At 37.4% G+C, this 24,787-nt stretch overlaps 1 protein-coding gene across 1 annotated transcript in view; it reads left to right on the top strand.

Moving 5' to 3' along the window:
• Positions 1-12,674: 12,674 nt before the first annotated feature.
• snta1 (syntrophin, alpha 1) overlaps positions 12,675-24,787 on the top strand; it is a 39,836-nt gene continuing 27,723 nt past the window's right edge. Inside the window, exon 1 of the mRNA XM_053499535.1 lies at positions 12,675-13,045. Within this exon, the coding sequence (XP_053355510.1) occupies positions 12,763-13,045 (283 nt within the window). The 5' untranslated portion in view covers positions 12,675-12,762. The remainder of the gene's footprint in view (positions 13,046-24,787) is intronic.

Genomic DNA, 24,787 nt, shown 5'->3' with positions numbered 1-24,787 from the left:
AGTAATTAGCAAATACTGCTTGACCTTGAAATTTTTAATTGTGCTGTGATGTCATTTCATTTAAATATACACTCTAAATAACAATAGTTATATTTTAAATTTAGGATAAATTTTGTCAGAAGTTCACAAAAAAATGAAACAAAACTTCATATAAGTGCGAATTTGATGCAATTTCACACAATTTTGTTATAATAGATAAATTCCTCTTCACTTGTGTTTGTGGATAAGTATGCAGTTTATTATCAATGATATGTTGGTTGAGCTTAAATATTTAAAAAATACAGCAAAATCATGCTTTAATGGTGATCATGCTTTAATGGTGAATAGTGAGTCAGTTAATATTGAGTCAAACAGAAAGTAGGGGTAACAATTTAGATTTTTTTTTTTTTGCACAGTCCTTTTTTTCTTTTTTACAAAGAATGACAAAAACTTTACAGAATTATCAGGCTGCTCCATCAGTTTTAGTTGCACTACAGTAAATGACGATACTCATGCATCCCATGTCTTTTGTACACACAGTCTGTACATAACAGGGTGCTCGAACAACATCCAGATAGCATAATGTCCTATTTTACAGAACATGGCAGAATTTACCTGAAACACATTTACACCACTTGTGAGACCTAGTATTGCACATAACGTATATTAACTTCACTAATCATAGATGGTTAGATAGATAGAGTACTTTATTAATCCCAAAGGGAAATTGTATCGTTCCAGCAGGCAGTTCACATAAAATACAACATTTAGGCAGCAAACAAGAATTGCAAAAATTGCAATGAACAAAAAGTTACAATTATAAATATAAATGTTAAATAAATTAATACTGTATTGTTGGCCGAACTTCTTCAAACTGCACCAAAGAGGTGAAGAGGCCGTTTTTTGGACTTCTTGTTCGTTTGGTAAGTATTTATTGAGTATTTATTAATTTAATAAAATATGATTTAGTTAGCCTACAGGTATTTTAGACTGTTAACGTTATATACGTGAGCCCGGTGTGTTTCCGGTTATCGTTATACTAAGGCACCCTGACATGAGGTGAGCTTGGCTAACATTAGGTACACTGTACAGGAGCTAGGGAGCTAAACATTATTAACCGTATCTAGCTTTTTCAGCACTTTGCTCTGACTTCCACAACAGTACACGCAGCCAACTTGCCCGCCCACGTTCTATGTCGCGAACAAATTGCCCGCCACCTTACAATTAACATTACCCTACTCTTGTAATGGGATAATGGAGGAACAGCGCTGCCGTTATTTGTTTGGAGGAGATAAGAAAATAGATCATTTTCTTTCTAAGATTTTTAAATCCGATTATCTTTCACTGGACATATTCCCCGGACTTCTTACCCTCCGTCATCGGCCTCTCGGACTTCATTAACCCCCATGAGAACGAACCATACACATACCGTATATTATATGTAGTTTGTAAATATTGTTTATATCTTTGTTTGGTTGTGGTGCACCTTTTTTGTTAACTTTTATTTATTTTGTATAATACACGTTTGCTTTATCTACTTTAGCTCACCGGCCTTTAACGCAACACCAACACAAAGATAAAAGACCTCTCAATTTTTGTAGCCACAGTTAATATAAAATTAGCTGGTCGTTACACGGTAAAACCGACGCCATCTTTTCTATGTATTGACGGGTCTCCAGAGCCGTCGTTCAGTTATGGTAATGGGCGTTTTTTGTTTTCCGACACACGCTGTAGCGGTAGACCAGTCATAAATCACCGTGCAATCTGACCAGAATCTGTTTAGACAGACAGAATCTTTGAACTGCTTCACACAAATCGTTTGTGAATCATTTAGAAATGAAATTAAAATTAAATCTATTTTTAAAGAAAACTAAAGTGTTTTTCGATCTTGCATACATGTAAACCTGTTTTAAGAGACTCATTAAGCAATATTAGCAACCTTAAAATGGCATAATAGGAGCACTTTAAGGAATATAAAAATGCCCGTGTTAGTTTGGCTTCACAGTAGCTAGTGCTCATCTACAAGTGTTCTATCGGTTCACTTATCTGCATGAAAACCGAATTGGGTAAATACCGGGTCACTTCAAAACATGTAGTTACTCCTGAGAATAGCAAAGTAAAACCCTTAAAAAATATAAAACCCTTTTTAATATAAAACAATGCATTGCTTTAAAACATCATTAGACTTCCAGAAACAGTGTTTTGACACAACAATGCAGCAACTTTAGGAGTGATGGTCTGGTCTGTGCTCTTAACATTGAATTCCAAAACGACTGGACTCACATGTTGAGAAACAAACTCTTGTTGCCATAGAGACTCTTTATTTGTGTCTGATGCATTGGAAAAAGTTGACTTAAAAAGTCAAATCTTTGCTAAATTTATAAAATGGTTATGATGGTCTCTAGGTATTTTATTGACATTTTAAGCAAAATCGAACTGTATTCTACTGTTTTATGCAGTTTACTGTTTTAACTTTGACTGGTTTTAGTCAAATACATTTTTTATACATTTAAAATATTTTTTAATACATTTAAAACATTTTTTAAAGCAATGTTTGTGTGTTATAATTGTCTGAGTTTTTTTTGACCAACCTGTTTTTATAGAAAAACAATCACTTTAACATACTGCATCTATGGGAGACAATATACCTTTTTGAATAGATGAAAAGCTGGACTAAGCTAACCCTAAAGAAATTTTATTAATTGAGCTCACAAACAATACTACTTGTGCTAACTTGAATATTTGTGTTACTAGTTGAGTTAACTTAATATTTTGAACTCTGTACACAATGTGTCAACTAAACAGCAATGTAAAATATTTAGTTTGGCCAAAAAAAAATTAAAACTTAAAAAAGCTGTGCAACTTGTTACTAAACTTTTTTATGTTGAGAAGGCCTGTTTTTTTGTTTTTATTTTTTTTTACAGTGCAGGTGGGAATGAAAATGTACATAAAGTGCCCAAGGTGCCCCAGCAAGTAGTAAAGAATGAACCAGCAAGTATGCAATATACAAATACTAATAAAAAAGGATTATGATAGGAATGGGTAAAGAATGAAGGATGTTACCATAGTGCCATTAGAACAATATGTATATGAACATATTTATTGTGATGTTAGAGAAGGATATCCCTCTCCTGACACAGAGTTATTGTAAAGTCTAATTGCAGTTGGCAGAAAAGACTTCCTGTACCGTTCTTTGTCACAGCGGAGCTAAAGCATTGTCTTACTAAAAGTGCTCTGCTGTTTAGCCAGTATGTTGTGGAGGGGATGTGAAGTGTTCTCCATGATGGTTAACAGTTTGTTTAACATCTTTTCCACCACAATCAGCTCCAAACATTCCAAGGGAATGGCCAGTGTTGAGCTAGCCTTCCTGATGAGTTTATTGATTTTTTAGAGTCACTGATTCTGATGCTACTGCCCCAGCAGATGGAAGCAAAGAATATTGCACTTGCCACAACATACTGGTAAAAGATTTGCAACATTTTGCTGCAGAAATTAAAGGACCTGAGTTTTCTCAAGAAGTAGAGACTGCTCTGTCCTTTTCTGTAGACAGAATCTGTGTTGCATTTCCAAGAAAATTCAATGTGAATTCCAAGATATCTGTAGTTCTCCACCTCCTTGCCCAGAATGTGGACTATGCTTGGGGTAGACTTGGTCCTCCTGAGATTCACCTCCTTGGTCTTAGTCACATTCAGGATGAGATGGTTCTTCTCACACCAATTCACAAAGCTGTCCACTAGGTCTCTGTAATTATTATTACTATTAACGCATTCCACAACTGCAAAATCATTCGAGAACTTTTGCAAGTGACAGGTTTCTGAGTTGTACTGGAAGTCTGAAGTGTCAAATGTAAAAAGGAAAGGATAGAGGTGCTCCGGCACTGCTGATCACTTTTTCTGACATACATTCCTGCAAACTGTGGTCTGTCCAGTTGGTGATCCAGGAGGTTGTGGAGAAGTCGATATGCATCTTCTCCAGCTTCTTTTGTAGCAGTGTAGGTTAAATTGTGTTGAAGGCACTGAAGAAATCAAAGAACATATTTCTCATGGTGCTACCTGCTTTGAGAATTATGTTCTTTGATTTCTCCAAAACTATAATAGTTGACATATTTATATTTACATTTACTTTTAGCCATTTGGCAGACGCTCTTATCCAGAGCGACTTACAAAAAGTGCTTTTAAGTTTATATCACTAGATACATACTTACACTGGGTTAACTAGGTTATTAACTTAGTGCCATTAGGCCATTAGTCAAACACAACTGAGAAGAGGTTTTTTTTTTTTTTTTTTGGAGTTGTGATTAGTCCAAGTACTGCAGAAACAGATACGTCTTGAGTCGTTGTTTAAAGATAGTCAAAGTCTCTGCTGTATGGACATCTATAGGAAGTTCGTTCCACCACCTAGGTGCCAGAACAGAAAAGAGTCTGGATGAATGCCGCCCTTGATCCCTAAGAGATGGTGGGATGAGGCGAGCAGTGCTGGAGGATCGGAGGGAACTTGGTGCAGTGCTTGGTGTGATTAAAGCAGAGAGGTAAGTGGGTACTGGGCCATTTTTAGCTTTATAGGCAAGCATCAGCATTTGGAATTTGATGCGGGCAGCTACAGAAAGTCAGTGCAGGGAGCGGAGGAGTGGGGTGGTGTGGGAAAACTTGGGACGGTTAGTTGCCGAGGACGAATCGTGGACAGAGGCAGGCCTGCCAGGAGTAAGTGGCAGTAGTCCAGTCTTGAAATATCAAGGGACTGCACAAGCACCTGAGTAGCCTGTAAAGAAAGAAATGGGCGGATTCGTCTGATATTGTGAAGAAGAAATCTACAAGATTGAGTTAGGTTAGCGATGTGTGGGGAAAATGAAAAAATGATTGTCCATGGTTACCCCAAGATTGCAGGTGGTGGCTGAAAGAGTGATTTGGTTGTTGTCTAGTAATATCACAAGGTCTTGACCTGGGGATGAGTCACAAGGGATGAACAACAGTTCGGTTTTACACAGATTGAGCTTCAGCTAATGAGCTGCCATCCAGGATGAGATGTCTGCCAGACATGCTAAGATCTGGGTGGAAACCTGAGTGTCAGAGGGAGGAAAGGAGAAAGTAAGTTGGGTCATCTGCATAACAATGGTATGAAAATCCGTGCGATGTTATGACCTTACCAAGAGGGAGAACAGAAGAGGACAAAGTACTGAGCCCTGCGGGACACCAGTAGAGAGTCTACATAGGGCAGATGTATATCCCCTCCATGTTATCTTCTAGGTAAGAAGCAAACCATTGCCACGCTGTTCCACAAATTCCAAGGCTAGTAAGAATAGATAATAGAATCTTGTGGTTCACCGTGTCAAATGCAGCTGACAGGTCCAGGAGGATAAGGACAGATGACAGTTAATCAGATCTAGCAACATAGAGATTCTCAGTGACTGACAGAGGGGCAGTCTCTCTGGAATGTGTCACTTTGAATCCAGATTGGTTGGGATCATTAAGGTTGTTCTGTGAGAGATAAAGAGACATTTGGTTATAAAAAGTCCTTTCAAGAATTTTGGAAATAATAGAGAGAAGTGATACTGGGTGATAGTTGTTAACTTCTGATGGGTCCAGGCAGGGTTTCTTGAGGATGGGAATAACCCTTGCCTTCTTAAAAGCAGCAGGAACATGACCAGATGATATGGAATGGTTGATGATGGTTGTGGTAAAGGGAAGGAGGTCTCGTGAGGTGGCCTGAAGCATTGTGGAAGGGATTAGGTCTAATGAACAGGTGATGGGGTTAGATGACGAGATGATCTGCTGAATCTCATCAGATGACAGGTTGGAGAATTCTGCTAAGGGAGGGAAAGAAAGGTCCTGAGGTTCTGCTGTAGGAGTTTGGTTGGGAACGAAGGACTGGCGGATTGCTGCAATTTTCCCATCGTAGAATGAGTCAAAATCGTCAGCAGTCAGAGAGGAAGGGGCAGGAGGAGTCGGTGGGTTGAGAAGTGAGGACATGTTATGGAGTTTGCCAGGATCATGTGCAAAGGCTTCCAGCTTTTCTCTGTACAAGGTAGTTTTGGAAGAAGTCACATCACATGAGAATTTGAAGAGAAGAGTCTGGTAAGAGACGAGGATCTTCTCTCTGCAGTTCTTAATTCTCTCCTGTTGTTGCGTAGTACATCAGATAGCCAAGGAGCAGGACAAGTCGTCTTCCTTGGTTAAGATGACAGCGGACAAAGGAGATCTATGGATAAGAAGAGAGAGGAGAGGAAAGTTTCAGTCGCAGTCTTTAGTGGTAGAGAGGAGAAGGAGTCTGGGTCTGGGAGGGATGATAGGGTGCATGAAGACACAGAGGAAGGGAATACAGAGTGAAGGTTTCTGCGGGTAAAAGAGACATTTTGGTAGTGAGGTTTACATAGAATAGGGAGGGTTATGGTGAAGGATACCAGGTAATGATCAGATTTATGAAGAGGAATAGTAGTGATATCTGTGACTGGGGAAAGGCAAAAACGAGGTTGAGAGAATTCCATGCCTTGAATGCCAGCTGTTTAGAGTTAAAGAGAAGGAGTTAAGGAGAGGGAGAAGGAAAGAGGATTGGAGTTCGTCAGATGGAAGGTTGAAATCTCATAGAACAGTGAGAGGAGTGTTAGCAAAAGGAGAAAGACTAAGAAGCATGTCCATTTCATCTAGAAAGTTTCCCAGAGACCCAGGAGGGCGGTAAATACCTTAACTGAATGAAATTCAAGTGTGGAAAAACTGAGGATAGGCGGATAGGCGAGAAGGACCATCTCTTAGACAACAGGAGACCCGTACCACCACCTCTGCCAGTTTCTCGTGGAGAGTGAGGGAATACATAGGCATGTGGTATTTACAGTACATCATGTTATATATCTTTAACTTAGTGTTGAGAACACCTTCCCAATATTCCATGTAAGGATTTAGATTTCTTTGTTTTTCATGTATCCTCAATACAACTTCATTAGCTTTCACTATTAGCAAGCACCTTTGTTGTCCGTAAAAAGTGATAACTATGACCGCAATGTAATGAAATCAAGATATCAAATAGATGAGGCATGGCATAGCACCCTATTTTTCATAAAAGCAATGTTAATTTTTCGTGTTAATTCCTGACTTCTATTTGGACTTAACCTCATTTTGGCAAATTTTTCTGACATGCACAATTGTCTGTAACAAAGGTTTCATTTTAGCTCAAGCTATTTTAACGCTTACAACGTTCACGTTTTGAGCAGAGTACTACCAGATCGAGCGTTGTGACAATTAACCAATAGCATCACTTGTTTTTGTCACATAATGAAATCAATAATAATGATAGCAATATTTAGTTTTTCATCTCTGTTCATATAGTTTTGTTATAAATAGTTGTAACTTCAACTCATCAAAACATTTCTGTAATAAGTTTGTCTCACCTAAATAATTACTATTAATAGTATTTAAATATTTTTCTGTTAAGAACATGGGACATTCTATTGGAATATTGGAGAAGCTAATAATAATACTTTGAAAGTCCTATTTATTAAAACCAAGGTTTGTGGAACTGTTTCTTTTCTAATCATTATTTAGGTGAGACAAAATTATTCCAGAAATGTTTTGACAAGTCAAACTCTATTTTAAGTTACAACTAATTTAAATAGATAAGAAAACCTAAATGTTTTTATTATTATTATTATTATTATTATTATTATTATGTTAAGTAGTTGGGCTGTAGGCATGGCATATAAGCAGATGTGAAGACTTTAATGACAAATATAAAAAAAACTAAACAGGAACAGGAACAAAACACCAAACAGCAAAGAAAACAGTAATCAGAAGAGGAGATCAACATTAACAAGACCGGCAACAAACAGAACAGGAAACCACTGGATGCCGAGCAGGAAATATACAGTTGCAAGACAGCCAAATAACTGAAACTTAGGTTATATATATAGACAAAACTAAACAAGGTTCAGATGAGGCCAATTAGAATAACGTGACTGAGGTACATTCTGGGAACTGAAGGCTGTGACAATGTTAACTCCATGCATTACCCTTGACATTATTATTACTATTATAAATTAACATAACATTGAATGTTTAAGGAATGTACATAAGGCAGCCATTTGGATAAACATTTTTTTACAAAAAGTGAGATTTTCTTTTCTTATTATAAGAATATAAATGATCATAACTAATATTACCATACCTAATCATAACTTCTTGATGTTCTAGTAATTGGCAAAACATTCAGCATGATCAGAAAATATTCATTAACATAATAACATGAACAAAATATGTTAATTATACATGTTAATTATGCAACATTCTGATATGTAAAATACTGTTCCCCATACAATCAAAATCTCTACATAAGGCAGTAAAAAAACAAAAAACTAATTATTACTCAATGAAAAAAAATGGTGCCATGTTACCTTTAAGTTTAGACCCAGCTACAACTAATTCATGCTTTGATAGTTTGTAAAGCTGTCTTAGGTTGTACTCGATTTTTGATGATGACTATGGACACCCACTTAAGTTAAATCCCTATTTTAAGACAATTCAAATCAGAACATTTGGGTGAATGGAAGTTAAGACATCTTTAGTAAAAGCAGTTTGACTAATGTTTTAATCATTTTAGAAAAGCTACTGAATTCAAGTCATAACTGCGGGCAGCTATGGAGAGAACTGTACTGTATTCTTCACACTGACAAATATAAGGGTGTTAATTTTTTTCTTAAATTCCTAATAGGATAAAACCAATGCATACAAAAAAATATGATCAAATCAAAGTGTGTCCTCACCCTCTATGCAAATAGACCTACATTGTGTGGGAGTGCAGATTTCCTTTGGAGTGATTATGTTGTGAATGTCATTTGTCAGGTAAAATGCTGAAATGTCAAATTAAACAAATGTAATGTGAAAGACCACCGCTTGATGCAGGCATATGAGAGTTTATAACATATCAAGGACTGTACATTATTTTCAACTAATAGTAAATTCCTAGTAATTTCTTAAACTAAGTGTTGAGTTAAAGTTTTATTTTCTTTCGTATTTCTTTTTTTAAATAATATTTATTCCTTATATATAGTTTTTATTTTCTTTTTAAGGTCACTGGCGGTCGTACAAGCATTTCACTGCATATCGTACTGTGTACTGTATGACTGTGTATGTGACAAATAAAAATTTGAATTTGAGAATAAAGCTAAATCAAATGATGATGTGATGAGATAAAAAGCTGCTTGTGTGCTAATAGCTCCTTCTTGTGGAGAAAATTAATCCTCCGCGATGTAAGTAAATGAGTTATAAAAGCAATTTCATAATTTCATATGGTTATGGTTATTAAGACTATATAATGCACGAGGGTAAGTCAAAAATTATTTGCGCTCTGGCTCTAAAATTTATTTTAATTAACATTTAGAAAAGACAAATACATCATTTTTCAATATAATATATTTGCTTTTGAATAAACCCTGTTCATTTGTCAACAAACATTCGTAATTTCTCATTAAGGCTGAGTTGCAAGCCACAAATGCACTTCTGCCTTCATTTCTTCATCAGCAGTCAATCTTCGTCCAAACAGGTGAAAGTTACAGTGCATCCGGAAAGTATTCACAGCGCATCACTTTTTCCACACTTTGTTGTCACAACCTTATATTAAAATGAAGTAAATTCATTTTTTTCCTCAGAATTCTACACACAACACCCCATAATGACAACATGAAAAAAGTTTACTTGAGATTTTTGCAAATTTATTAAAAGTAAAAAAAGTGAGAAAGCACATGTACATAAGTATTCACAGCCTTTGCCATGGAGCTCAAGATAGAGCTCAGGCGCATCCTGTTTCCCCTGATCATCCTTGAGATGTTTCTGCAGCTTTTGAAGGGCCCTAGTCAGGGAGGTGATCAAGAACCCGATGGTCACTCTGTCAGAGCTCCAGAGGTCCTCTGTGGAGAGGACTTTCAGAAGGACAACCATCTCTGCAGCAATCCACCAATCAGGTCTATATGGTAGAGTGGCCAGATGGAAGCCACTCCTTAGTAAAAGGCACATGGCACACCCGCCTGGAGTTTGAATAAAGGCACCTGAAGGACTCTTAGACCATAAGAAACAAAATTCTCAGGTCTGATAAAAATCTCTGGCCACTTTGCCATATAGGCCTGATTGGCGGATTGCTGCAGAGTTGTGTGCAGAATTCCGAGGGATTTTTTTTTAATCCATTTTAGAATAAGGCTGTGACATACAGTAACAAAATGTGAAACAAGTGATGTTCTGTGAATACTTTCCGGATGCACTGTAGATAGAGCAAGATCAGAACTACAGGGAGGATGCTTTAATAACCTCAAAAAGAAGTTATGGAGAAGTGTCAACAGTGTGCGCAGAAGTGTGCGGCAGCGCCTTGTCAATGCAACGCACTTGGATAGCAGTCCTGTGCATTTAATCAGAATTTTAGGTTTCAGCTCTTTAATAAATAAATAGCTTATTAACTTGTGATAATGTTCCAATACTGACCCTTAATTATCAGCATTCAGACCACAAAAATAAACCACTGCATGCTGTTTATTTCCTGAGCAAATCACTAATGCGGCATCCATTGTTGCTCCCACCGCAGTTACAAATGAACTGATGTAGTACATTCACACCTGCACAGCAGTAACTGGGGAGTCACATTTCACAATACTAGTACAATGTAATCAGTGGCGGCTGGTGCAAAATTTGGGTCGCAAACAAAATTTTAATAATCGCCAGTAAATAGAAATAAGAAGTGCTGAAAAAGCACCGAGTTTCACTTGACCGCTGCTTATTTAGAAAAAGAGGTCGATCTGGTCCAAGATCTTTAACTTTTTTTTCTTTCGACCGCCTTGTGAAGGATTATTTTAACAAAGAAATTACAAAATTTCCCCCTGAAGCTGGCTTCCACGTCAATCACTATTCAATAGACTTGTTGAGAATGGTCCAATCACATGAGCCCAAATATACAAAAACAATATTGATTCGCTAAGAACAAAAGTGGGAGGGTTCAAGGCGCACAGTGCTGCGCTCCAAGGATGATTTGTAAAAAATCTAATTAGAGCTCAGCCTTAAATCACATGCTTTTCAAAAATGTACGTGCCTAAATAGACACTCGTTTGTCCGGCGCCCCGCGTACATGAACACAAATGAACGTAATACAGTTTGGATTTTTTTTTTGTAAATAAATTATATTAAGAAATACAGAGCGGAATGTTGTGACTAAATGACTTTATTTCATTCTTAAAATAAATAATAATTATGTTAAATAAAGTAGCATTTTTCTTTGCCTAACTTCAAGGTGGCGGCGCCCCTGCGCCCCTTATTGACCAGCCGCCACTGAATATAATGTGCAAAATTTGCACGGCAAATAGTTGTTAAGTTGGGTTAAAAATAACCCATGCGTTTCATACATGATTGATCCGTCTCTGTCACTATACCACTGTCCATTAGGGGACGACAAAGACCAAAAAAGACCTTAAAACTGAGCAATGAAGCCGCTTAAAGTTTTTAAACACAACTTTATGAAGCCCAACCATAATGTACTACAGTTAGCTACAATATTCCCCCAAAGTTTTTAAAGTTTTTGAACAATGTTGTAAAGTTTCATGTTTTTGCTCATGATGGCTAATAATTATTGATTGGTATCAATTACATGTTTACACATAAGCTAGTAAATTACACAAGGCTGATATTCATCACAGCTATTTTAAGTGATTTTTAACAATGGTTGTCTGAATAGACACTGATAAATAAAATGGCAGTTTTATTTATTTATACACATTTATTTAGATTCTAAATGAAATGGCTTTACTCGTAATAAGCTTGTAAGATGTGAAATAATAATAAATAGTACCTCAAACATGAGGGTATGATGGATGAAAATAATAATACTAAACCACTGGGGGGGGGGGGGGGGGAATATAGACAAATTTTAATTAATTTAGCTTATAACTGCTAGCATATAAACAGTTATAAATGTTAGTATAGATGGATGATTACCTTAATGTACTGTACTCACTGACACACAGCATACCTCCAAATAAAACAATCATCCAGTCACATCTGGAACATGAACAATCTCATTACCACACATTTTTAAGTCTTAAGTATATATATAGCCTATAGTAAGATACACTTTAGTAAGTTGTGGTCACAGCGTATGATCTCGTTCCCATATCTTACCTACCGTATCGTAAGTTATTGCCACAACATTGTATCTTCATCCCATACCTTATAAGGTTGTGGCCACAGTATACTGTACTTTCTCATTCCTACACCTAAGTAAGTAGCGGTCACATCACGACATACTATTTCATTCCCACACATTTCTAAGTCAGGACTACAACATAGTATCTCGTTTCCACACCTAAGTAGGTCATGGCCACTAAATAGTATTTCATTCGCTCACCTTAACAAGTCGTGGCCACAATATACTATCTTGTTCCCACTCCTTATTAAGTCGTGGCCACAATATAGTATCTCGTTCCCACACTTTAGTAAGTCCCCCCCAATGTCACCAGTAGGGCTCGGTGAGTTATATAACACTAGAAGATCAACAGGTATCAGTCACAGATCCAGAAAGAAAGGAATAAATACAGAAAGAATGAAAGAAAGAAAGTTCCACTCAGTTACAGCCAGTTAATCCGAACTCAAACGAGGGGAAAGTGTGTGTGTGTGTGTGTGTGAGAGAGAGAGAGAGAGAGAGAGAGGAGCAGTTGGAGGAGGTGGAGTGGGGGTTGTTTGTTCCTGCTCTCTCTCTCTCTCTCTCTCTCCACCCCTATCTCTTTACGGGACTCTGGCAGGCCGGTATTCCAGGAATGTGTGGAACATGGCGGCCGCAGCGAAGGCTCCGAAAAGCGGACTGCTCGAGGTTCGCCTGGCCGCGGAGCGCTGGAGCCGGGTGTTAGCGACACTCAGCGGGGACACGCTCACTCTGAGCCCGGGGGATGTGAGCGCTGAGGCGGCTAAAAGCGCGCCGGCCACCGGTGGCACTGTGAATGGAGAGCCGGGCAACCTGAGCTCTCCTGCTGTCCCGGACTCCATCAGCAACGTGAAGAGAACCGTGCGAGTTACCAAGCAGGACGTGGGAGGACTCGGCATCAGCATTAAAGGTAGCAGATAAGTCACACTTATTTAACTCCTACAATCAAAACCTACTTAATTTCAATCAAACAGAAGAGCATAAAAGTTTATGCACATACATTACTTTTTTTTTTCCAGCTACAGTAATTGACATATAAAGTGCTGAAAAAAGTTACAATCTATACAAATCAATATTATTTTCCTTCTGTATGTTTGTTATCTGCATGTTTTTAACCTAATCACTGTGGACACTAGATTAGAGAGCTGATTAGACTGACTTATGTTAATGAAGAAGGTCGAATAAAGCTTAACACTAGTTAAAACGTATGAAACGAGCCGTAACAGAATCATAATAGCTTTTGTTAGATTGTCATTCTTATAATGGAATGACAAAAACTACTTATGCACACTGATTCCTACTGCAGAATTACCCAGATGTCCAAATCAGCACTCTCTCAAGTCCTCTTGATTTTAAGTAAAGATCACAAAAGTCATTCAGTTCTGTCTGTACTCATAGATGTTTGAGAATCAGCAAGCATTAAGAGCTCGCTCTTTTACACCCACAATGGGAACAGCCTCATTCAGTAGATTTATTGATAACATCTTTAAGCGGGTAGTTTAATGGCTGAGTTATTGGCATATTAGAGCAGCTATGTAGTCCAGCTTGTTGTAGTCCTGGCTATAAAATTGGTTTCTTTCTCAACCCACATACTTGTACGCTCTGTGCATGAATGAGCAGACTGCATAGACTGATAACATAATCCCTCCCCTCACACACACTTAGGAATTATATATGTGTGTCTCCCCTCATACACCCACCGGCACGTAGGAGTTGTATGTCTATATTTAATGCAGCGCCTTGAGTAGGTCTCAGGATTGCAGCTGTTTCAGTCACGTCTGAAAAAAGAAAGAGTAACTCCAAGTACTTGAAGAATTGTTCAGTTTTGTTAGTTGTTGTCCGGTCTTACATAAACACTATGAGTCAGACTGTCCACTATATTAAGTTCAGATCTTATCAGTTATTAATGAAGTGGCCTGTCCTCTGAGAGCAGTCGTTTGTGTCAGTAATTGAGGAGGTCACAGTGAGGGTTGAGGCACAGTGTGTACAAGGGGGATGGGAGTTGCACCCCAATGCCAACAGCTGACATGAGAATTACCCATAATGCTCAGCGTTGTCACTGGCTGGAAATGAAAGCAATGAGACGAGACCAAGGAGGAGTGGTTGGATTGGTGCTATTTATTTTAGGTATAGAGAGAGTGAGAGAGAGAGAGAAAGAGAGAGAGGGAGAAATGACCTTGCATTGAGTCCAAAGTGCAGCTGTATTTTTATATTTACTGTAGTGCCAAATGTAAGTAGATCTGCTGTTATTTTTCTTATGGAAACCCCAAGTGTGACCAAGAAAGATTTCTATGATCTTTATTTTCCACTCACAAGTATTTCCATTGGGTTGTAAAAGGCCTACCTTTGCCAGCGCTCAGTGATTCTGGGTTGCACTTTCTTTATGTGTTGTTAAATTATGGTGTGTTTTCCAGTGCTAACCAGGCAGAGGCTTATTAGATGTTCATTGCTTTTTTTCGCTGCCTTTTTGCAGACCTCACCAGGGAGTAACTTAGCAGAATAAAAAGTTACGTAACTGACTCAGATATTTGGGCAAACCATGACTCTTTTAATCCAGCTCTGCCTCGTGCTTTTCTCTCAATGACAGATTCTTAATCTGCCATTTCATGCATGTCATGTAATTTTCCTTAAGACCAAATGAAGAAAATAAGCTAAGAATTTACCTCTGCTCTTCATCAGCAGGTTAAATGTCAACCTTTCTTCATATTACATATATAAATTACTAGTATGTCCCTGTTCTTCTCCTTTAAGGTCCGAGTACATTATAAAAAAGTTATGCAGCAGTGCAGAAGAATATCACTAGTACAAAAATACAAAAGACTGTTCATATTTCCATTAATGGATGGAGATAATCCTTGTTTATAGCAAATTTTTAAGATATTACACTCGACAGCATAGAATACACTAGGATGATATGGTACATATACCATAAATCAGGAACATATTTGTAGATGAATTAAGGCAAAATTTTAGCATAAATAGATCATGTAAGGTCACAGTATGTTGAAAGTAGCATGATTTCTTAGCACACTGGTTTTCACAGAGGCGAATTAATGATTGGTAGAATGGCAGTGGCACAGTTCCAAACCTCCATCAGTTTTGGTATTAAGCCAATGGTATTTAGGGCAATGACAAACCACATAGAAGGTTGAAGCAGTCCTTGAAGGTCAAAGACCTTCAATAGGAGGCAGTAGTTATGACCAAAAAGGTTTACCTAAGATTATAGTACAATAAAAGTGCTTTATTTCTTAAGCACTTAGGCTTTCGTTTATGTTTAAGATCATTGTGGATCAGTCAGAAGGGTTAAAACCAGTGGCGGCTGCTAGCTTTGAAACAGGGGAAGCTCATATTAGGCCTATATCATAAAATTCATTACGTTTTTTGCACTTTTCATGCCTTTTGTATGGCCTGTCAAAGTTACCCAGATCCTCAAAACCCACGTTTGACCAAACACATCCCATTCCCTGAGAAGGTTTTGTCAAGAGGCATGGCCAACAGTACATTTTCTTTGTCACAGGACTTTCAGTCAGCCAGTTCACCTTGTCATACCAGGAGAGCTGAAAAGACCTGTTATTTTTTCCTGATTTTTGCACCAGATCAATCTTGGGCATTGGTCTGCCCTGCCGTTTAATTCTGAGTCTCTCCTCGTAAGGAAGACTACTAAATGGTTTTGCCAAAAGCAGGTCAACAATATTAGCACCGTCTGCGTCTGCCATTATGCACAGCTTGCTAGCTGGCTCGTTTCCCCTTCTACGAGCTACTTTAATTATATGAACGAACTAACTTTACAATGCTGAAACAAGGAGCAAAGTCAGAAACGCTAAAAATATGTTTTTTTTTTCGTACCACTTCACCTGCAAATCCGCATGGGACTAAACTCGAATCTCTGTAGACATGCTGTCAATCAAAAAAGGGGTTCCACCCTTTAAACAGCTCCTCCAGCTCGTTTCTCTGAAAGCGACGATTTTGGTGCATTTATCCAATTACCGTTCAGCTTTTCTGCAGTGAAAAAAGCTCCACTGTGCTTGCCCACAGAGCTCCAGTGAAGCTGGGCTTCAGGAGGGTTTAACGCGCTGTGCTGCACGGAAATGTATGACAAGAAAATCGCATCAAACAATCTACAATAAATATCTAATTCTGAACGAGCTAGTCATGAAGTTGAACGCGTTCTAGCACACTTTTATTAAAACCAATATAAATACGACAGTGCATATATGAGCATTTATTCTTCTGACAGTAGAAGGAAGCAGAGTCTTAGAGCAGCCGCCACTGGTTAAAACATATGATGACAGTTGCACATTTTCAAACTTCCAACTATATTAATGCTACCCAGATAAAGCCAGATGTTGTGTCGAAATATTTTTTGTGATATCATCTTTACATTATATTACCAAACCTTCCACAAGAGCTTTAGTTAATGTTCACATAAGAATGAAGAAAACATGATTTCTGTGACAAATGTGGCGTGGTCGTGAGGTGCCAAGCGGCTTGGTTTATGTACAAGGGTGAGTGAAAAATGATTTGCACTCGGGCTGTATAATTTGTTTTAATTAATATTTAAAAATGACAATTAGATAATTGTCAACATAATCTCTTTGCTTTTGAATACACTTTGTCCATTTGACAGCAAGCTTTAGCATTTCCTCATTAAAAATGTTTTACGCTAAGCTGTGAGCTATGAATGCACCACTGTCTTCTAAACTTATTTAGGAGTGAATTTTTGTTCTTGTATGGCTGTTTTATGGGACCAAACAGAATGTTCCAATACTGGCCCCTGAAAATCCCAGAAAACTGTAAGCATCAATTTTCCATCTGATGTGGAACTTTTTCTTGGTCGGCGATTGAGAATGTTTCCATTCCATACCATGCTGTTTACTCTCAGGCTCGTAGTGATGAATCCATGTCTCATCACAGGGTTTGCAGATATCCGAACGCTTTCAATTTGGCTTTACCGTGTGTTGTTTCAGCACAAGATCCACCCACGGACCACAAAAAACGAATCACTGCAGGCTGCTCTTCTTTCTTGCAAAGCACAAGTGGAGCATCCATTGTTGCTTACACCGCAGCTACAAATGAACTGATGTAATGTGTTCACACCTGCAGAGCAGTGACTGGGGAACCAGTATCCTTAAATGGAAAGTGCAGAAGTACATTAAAACAGAAGTTTTAATGTAACTGTAGTGTGGATAATTTTTGACTCACTCTCATATTTCAAAAATTCAACATATAACAGTAACAATAGAAAACATCCTGTGAATGATGGAGCTGAAAACTGTTGAAAAACTAACTGTTGGGAGGGAAATAATTCTGTAGTAGGAAGTCTGTAGTAACTCAAATAAGCACCCGGTAATCGTGGTGAACAGAAACGTATCTTAGCATGTACAACACATGAACCCTTGAAGTGGATGACAGATGGGGATTCTGAAATGGTCTTCAGCTGTTATAGTCTATCTACTTGATTGCTGAGATGCTTTTCTGCTCGCCATGGTCGTAAAGATTGCTTATTTGAGTTACTACATCCTTTGTGACAGCTGACTATTGCCCTCTGAGGTTTCCTGTTCAAGGCAGAACTGTTTTTTTTGTACACACCTATCTCTGGAGTGGTGTGTGCAAGAAGATCAGCAGTTTCTTATATACTCAAATTAGCCCATCTGGCACCAACAACCATGTCACACACAAAGTCACAAAATCTTTTTCTTCTTCTTTTTCTGCTGTTTGATGTGTGAGATACGTGAAGCTCTTGCTCTTTATCTGCATGTTTATATACAGTTGGAACCTTGGATTGCGAGTTATGTGGTTTGCGAGTGTTCCACAAGACGAGCCAAGATTTTTAATAAATTTAGCCTTGAAAAACGAGCAAGTCTTGGTTTACGAGTACTGAGTATCATGTATCACGCATGCGCTTCTTGTTTTGACGCTGAGCGTCACATGGTCACAACTCAGCCAAAGGGTTTTCTCTCTCTTGCGCTGCGGAATTGTGGGTAATCGTCTCCCCTGCTGATTCTAAGCGCGTGTCTCTGGTATAATCAGCATCTTTGCACGTATGTACTGTTTATTATAACACTGTCAACACGTGTGTGCGTGTAAAACATTTTTTGTTTATAAGTGCGTGTGTACAACGCGCATATACTGTTTCTTATAACACTTGTATGCACGTGTAAAGCAAAAGAAAGTCTAATTAGAGACTGTCTTAATTTTTTTTTAAAGGTAAAGTGCAGGTTAATTTGTTTTATTTTTACTTAAAATTTTGCATTAAATATTTCCATGTATTTATTTTTTTGGGCTGTGGAACGAATCCTTTGAGTTTCCATTATTCTTATACGAAAATTTGCTCTCATTTACGAGTGTTTTGGAATACGAGCCCGCCTCTGAAACGAATTATGCCCATAATCCAAAGTTCCACTGTACCTTGTCCTGCTGCCACATGCCTGGCTGCTTAATGACCTGCAAAAATAAGCAGGTATACAGGTGCTCCTATTAAAGTAACCATTATGTCTGAGGTATACCAAAACCATTAACTAAATCACACTATTTCACCCACAGTGTGTCACTCTCAATGTAATTATGATGCTTTAAACTGTAAAAGCTTAATTTATTTGTTTAAAATATTAAACTCTTAACAGGAACCAAAATGATGGAATATATTGTAATCCGATGTACAGTATTTTTTTCAACATTAAGCACATTTTCTCAAGTATCTTTGTTGCTTGAGTGTGTAAAATGTGTAATGTAGTGTTTCATAGGGCAAGATCAAGGGCATTACTTTGCTTCCTTTAGCTTCTCCAGATGGATGTCTGATATTCAGAAACCCTTGAGACCAGTTGCAATGGCTACCCAGTGTTCAGTGAAAATGATTTAGAGGCACTTCCTTTTGAAGATATACTGCAGGCATAACCTTCCTGTACAAAAGAAGATATATGTGTTTTGGAGCATGCTCCAGTGCAAGGATCGAGCCAAGTATAATTCTTATTGTCAGAGCGTTCAGCGTAATTCACAAAGAGGTAGAGGACATCTGATCTAGGACAGCGGTCAGTGTAATGAAATTACGTATTCTGAGCTGTATTTTTCACCTTACAGAACATACGAAGATCAGCCATAACATTAAAACCATTAACATAAAACCAATTAGGTTTTTAGTTAATTCTTTTATTTTGATGTAGCAGTTTAAACAACAGTGGGCGGCACGGTGGTGTAGTGGGTAGCACTGTAGCCTTGCACCTCCAGGATTCGGGTTCGATTCCCGGCCAGGCTCGATTCCCGGCTCTGTGTGCATGGAGTTTGCATGTTCTCCCCTGCTTGGTTCCCCGGTTTCCTCCCACAGTCCAAAGATATGCAGGTTAGGATAATTGGCGTTCCCAAAATTGCCCATAGTGTGTGAATGAGTGTGTGAGTGTGTATATGTCTGTGTGCCCTGCGATGGATTGGCACCCTGTCCAGGGTATACCCCGCCTCACGGGTTAGGCTCCAGGTCCCTGTGGCCCTGAATTAGGGTTCGCCAGATCTTATGTGATTTTGGGTCCAATTCCTGATTGAGTGTCTGTTGCTAGAACGCCGTGTTAGTTTCCCCGCTTAATTTTGTCGTTTCTCGCAGCAGCGCAACAGCCTGTTAATTCATGCCCATGCAGTGATGAGAAAGACAAACGAGTCGATGCATGTCCATTCTTTTATTTTTTTGCGTTGTCAGGCGATATTACAAACTTCCGGTGGATTCCGTATTTAAATCAAACCAAAAACTAATAAAAGAAAACAGGTTCAGGCTCTATATATTAGCTCATCTCACATTTCCGCGTTCACGCACATTGGACTGCATTACCCACAAAGCATTGCCCGCACTGGACTACACTTCCGTAAACAGCTGCCGTAAAATCAACAAACGGTGTAAAAGATAAGAGAGAGAGTTTAAACAACAATACATTGCAGTATTTCCAAACAAATGTAATGACATTGTTCTCTGCCAATCAGTTTTCTTTTTTAACATAATACAAAACTAAATAAACAAAATAAAATTAAATTCAAATAAAATTGTAAATAACAATAATCATTTGTACAATTCGGGGGAGGTCAGATATAAACCTAACATTATTCTGTACAGCGTATGATTATTAAGTCATGGTTCCTGGTCTACTTTGGAAACTATTGAAAAAGTCTGCTGGCTTCCGACAAGAAAAAGGCATTCCATAGAAATTATGATGTCATTTTCCATTCAGAAAAGCAAAATCAATTGTTTTATAATTCCACATAGTCTGGCTGTACTGGTTTTATATGTTTGACCCACTTGGACCAGAATTTTCTAAACACATTCTTTTGTAGACGAAGAAAAAGTAATCTTTTCCATAAAGTTAATATCGTTTACTATTATCCATCCACTCTTGTATTGTTCAGGAAATAACCAACATCTTGTAAGTGTTTTTTTTTACCAGCAGTTGTTAAAATGCCAAAGAGGTATCTCTTGGAGGATTCTATCGGGAAGTCAACACTTCCTAAAAATAATGTGGAAAAGTGCAAGGACATTGAAGTGTTAAGTATGCTTTCCACTTCTTTATGAAGGTCTGCCCAGAAAAGTTTTATCACTGGGCACTCCCAAAATATATGCCAGTAATTGGCTTCCCGAAATCCACACTGTTTTCAGCATTTGGTGTCCTCTCCCTCAATATGTGCTTTCGGTTTTGGTGTAATTAAGAATCTGATAAGGCATTTCTATCCAAATTCCCGCTATATGTAAAATTGGTACAGTAGGTTTCCATGGGAATTTACATACATCAAGCCATTCCTCATTTGATATAAAAATTACCCTCTTTCCCCCATTTTTCTTTAATAAATTCTGTAGGGTAATTTTTTTAATCCTAGGAATTTTATAAAATTTGGATATGACACCTTTAATGGAATCACCTTGATAAGCACCTATAAATATCTTTACAATTGGGTCGTCAAAGTCTGTTTTACTTTTGTGATTGCATAGCTGGAGATATCTATAAAAATCATCAAATTTTCGTGAGAGAGTAGAATGTTGTTATTCCTTTTGAGACCCATGACTTGAATCTATAATCCATTCTGTTGGTTTAAAATTAGGGTCATAAGCACACCATTGAATTATTTGTAATTTACAATGCAAGTTATACTCTTCTTTTATTGTATTCAAGATTTTTAGGTGGGCCTTAATCCATGAGGTTTGCACCATATTTATAAATCTTCCCAAGTTTTTATGTGCCAATACTGCTTGAATTGGGGGATCATTCATTATTGTGAGTTCAATATCTTTCCATCTAACTTTATATGCCGGATTACATATGTGAATTAAACATTCCCTAAAATGGGGTAATGCCATACTTTTTTTGAAAGCTGTAATTTTAAATTTAATTCTGTTTTTTCCCCCTTGCCAAATAAACCTGGAAATGATCTTATCTAATTCAGACCAGTGTTTTAAGGGAATTTCTACAGGGAGAACTTGAAACAGATAGAGATACGGTGGAAGGATGTTCATCTTGATTGAGTCAATTCTATGACTGAGGTAAAGGAAAGAGATGGCATTCCATCTATGAATATCATCTTTGATTTTTGTTAACAGTGGGTCAAGATTTGCCTCTGGTAGCGTTGAAATTTCTTTTGTTAAGTGTATTCCCAAATATTTCAGTACATTCTGATGCCAGTTAAGTAGGAATTTATCTCTAATATATTTTGGAGGTGTATAATTCAAAGTCAGTTCATTTTTTGTATATTTAATTTATTTCCTGCATATCTGCCAAATTTTTCTAGAAGATTTATTAATTCTGGAAATTAGTTATTGGTTTTACTTAAATACTTATGGAATCAAAAGCCTTTCCGCATCTAAACTAATTAAAAGAGCTTCCAGTCCGTCTTGTTGAATATGACTTAATATCTGCAGAGATCATCTAATATTATCATGAGTTTGTCTTTGAGAGATAAACCCAGTCCGATTGGTATGTATTAATTGTGGGAGAATCTTTTCTAGTCTTCCAGCAATGATGCTTGTATATAGATTCTAATCGATGTTCAGGATCGAAATTAGTCTGTATGAATTGCATTCTAATTTATCTTTTCCCTCTTTTGGGACAACTGAGGTGACTGCCTCACTCCATGATGGATGCATTTTGGCCTCCAGTAAAGATGTATTAAAAGCCCGAAGAAGACTTGGTATTAATTCAGGTCGAAAAGTCTTATACCAGTTGTGTATACAGTTACTTGTAATATTAAAAAAAAAAAACTTTTTTTGTATTTTAATTTGTTTATATTGCATGTTTTTAGAGTTTAATTCCCTTATTTTATATATTGTATTATCCGTTTCTTGTTTCTGTAGCGTCCTTGCCAACAGTCTAGTTGATTTAAAGTCTAATTCATAAAATTTCTGTTTCGTAAATATCATCTTTTTTTCAATTTCTTGAGAGTATATATATATATTTTTTTTTTTTTTTTTTTATCTAAAACATAAGGTTTAATTTTTGTTTCTTTCTGTGTTGTCTCTCAAGATCTTTTAGTTTGTTATTGAGATTTGTTAGTCCTAATTGCTTTAATTTCTTTTCATAGTTTACTAAAGGATATAATTTTGCCCCTAATGACTGCTTTTAAAGCATCCCTTTCTATAGCTGAGTTAACTTCTCCATTATCGTTTTCTTCAAGGAATATTCTTCTATCTTCTTTCATTTGAATTCCAGACAAATTATTTTAATTTGCTTCCACTGGTATTCACCTTATACATTAACAGTACCCAAACTACAAACATTAAACAAGAACCAAACTAGAACAATTTTAAACAACAAACCGCCACCATAACAACATTGCCAATTAACAAGTCTGACTACTTTAATTATTTAAATAATAAGCCGTAGGACTTACACTAAATAGAAGTCGGTAGCAATCAAAATACTAAGTAATTCTGTAAAAGTCACCTAGAACTTATCTGCATTTCTGACTCAAGTGGACTTTTCGTGGGTGATCATTTCCTGAACTTCTGGAGTTTTTCTTTATATTGAGAGCGGGCAGTTTTATTGGGTTGTGTGCAACCTTCTGCTGCTCCAGATTCCTGATCCTTGCCTCGGTCGATAATAGCGCGACTTGCTCCTCATACATATTAGTGGATGACTTCATCAATGTAACAGAGAATCCTTGTGAAACCATGTCCCTCGTTGCCTCCGTAGCAGGCAACCCTCCATCGGGGAGCTCGAAAATTAGGCTCTCATCCTCTTGGTGGCGTTACCGGAACCCCATCATTTGTAAATTTGATTTAACATGGTCCAATTTTCTGTCCAGTTTTCTTTTTAAAATGTATTTTTTGGAACTCTGCGGCTGAGACACACTCAACAAGACACATGTATTTTATTACATGGAATATTTATTGAAAATATCTGAAACCCTTTTGTAGTTAAACTCAGCCATTGATAGACATAGATAAAGACATTAGCAGCTAACCTTTCTTTCACCCTTGTAAATCCTTGCTAGGAGCTTGCCGGTGAGACAGAGGCTGAGCGTTAACATGATTTAATCTGCTGTTATCAACATTATTATTTTCCTGTCCGGATTCTGAAATGATTCCCAAAAAACTCCCTCTTTGTTAAAATGCTATGGAGGTATGTAGAGAAATATTGTGGAATCAGCTTATGCTCTGGCCATCTTACCTAGCGCCAAGAAATCAAGTGCCAAATGCAGAAAAAAGCAAGCTGGTGTGAAATGACTTAAATAAATATTTAGCTTTTCGTTAGGTTATTGCATAACGAAATATAGACCTGGTGTGCAAACAGATTTTACCTTGGTAATTTTTAGATTAATTATACAATATGGTGGGTGAAAAGCATCAGCTTGTAAATTACCGTTCCTTTTCTTTGCAGTATTATCACTCATTAGTCACTTGTTTCGCATTATAGTCTAAATTTTTTAATCATGATTGTACCTTAAATGAATGCATTTCCCTTCATCTTAGGGCTTTTTCAGTCTCCTGGGCCAATATCACATTCTGCCAGAACACTGCTTTTGCACTCTTGGACCGTCTGTGATTTTCCTCAGATTGTTTTTTACTCACTTCCTCTTCAGCAATAGGGAGGCATTTGCTGAAAGCAGACATCTTCCACAAAATTGGGATCATGACATCTTTCTGTTCATTACATCACCTGAAACTGTCTGCCACAGTCTTGACAGGAACAAAAGGAGTCAGGCAGACAGTTAAAAGTAAACTACACTATTTAAGAAATTGCCTTCAAGGCTGTGTTTTATTCTATCAACCACCTTAACAGCAATCATACATAACACTTTTCTTTCACCGAATTGGGTAGACATTCTTCCTGTAGCTGGAGGAGTGATGGCTCAGTGGATATCGAACAAGACTCTTGCAAACAAGTCCCTTAACCTTTTCTGTCTTCAGCCTCTGACCCTTGATCTGACCTTAGCTTCCCAATATGCTGGGATATGCAAAGAAAAGAATTGCACAGTTCTGTATTTTAGTGTTTATATGATTTTTTCTTTACACCCTAAACATTGCTGGAAAAGAACATTGGTTCAAAACCATTTAAACACTAACCTAAATAAATTAACTTCTGACACATGACTGCTTAAATATGTACTATGAACATTCTCTTAAAATTGTACCATATTTATTTATTCATTCATTCATCTTCTATACCGCTTATCTTGTACAGGGGGCAGG

This window comes from Clarias gariepinus, chromosome 6, assembly GCF_024256425.1.
Source record: "Clarias gariepinus isolate MV-2021 ecotype Netherlands chromosome 6, CGAR_prim_01v2, whole genome shotgun sequence".
Lineage (NCBI taxonomy): Eukaryota > Metazoa > Chordata > Actinopteri > Siluriformes > Clariidae > Clarias > Clarias gariepinus.
This window is presented reverse-complemented; position numbering and strand designations above follow the sequence as displayed.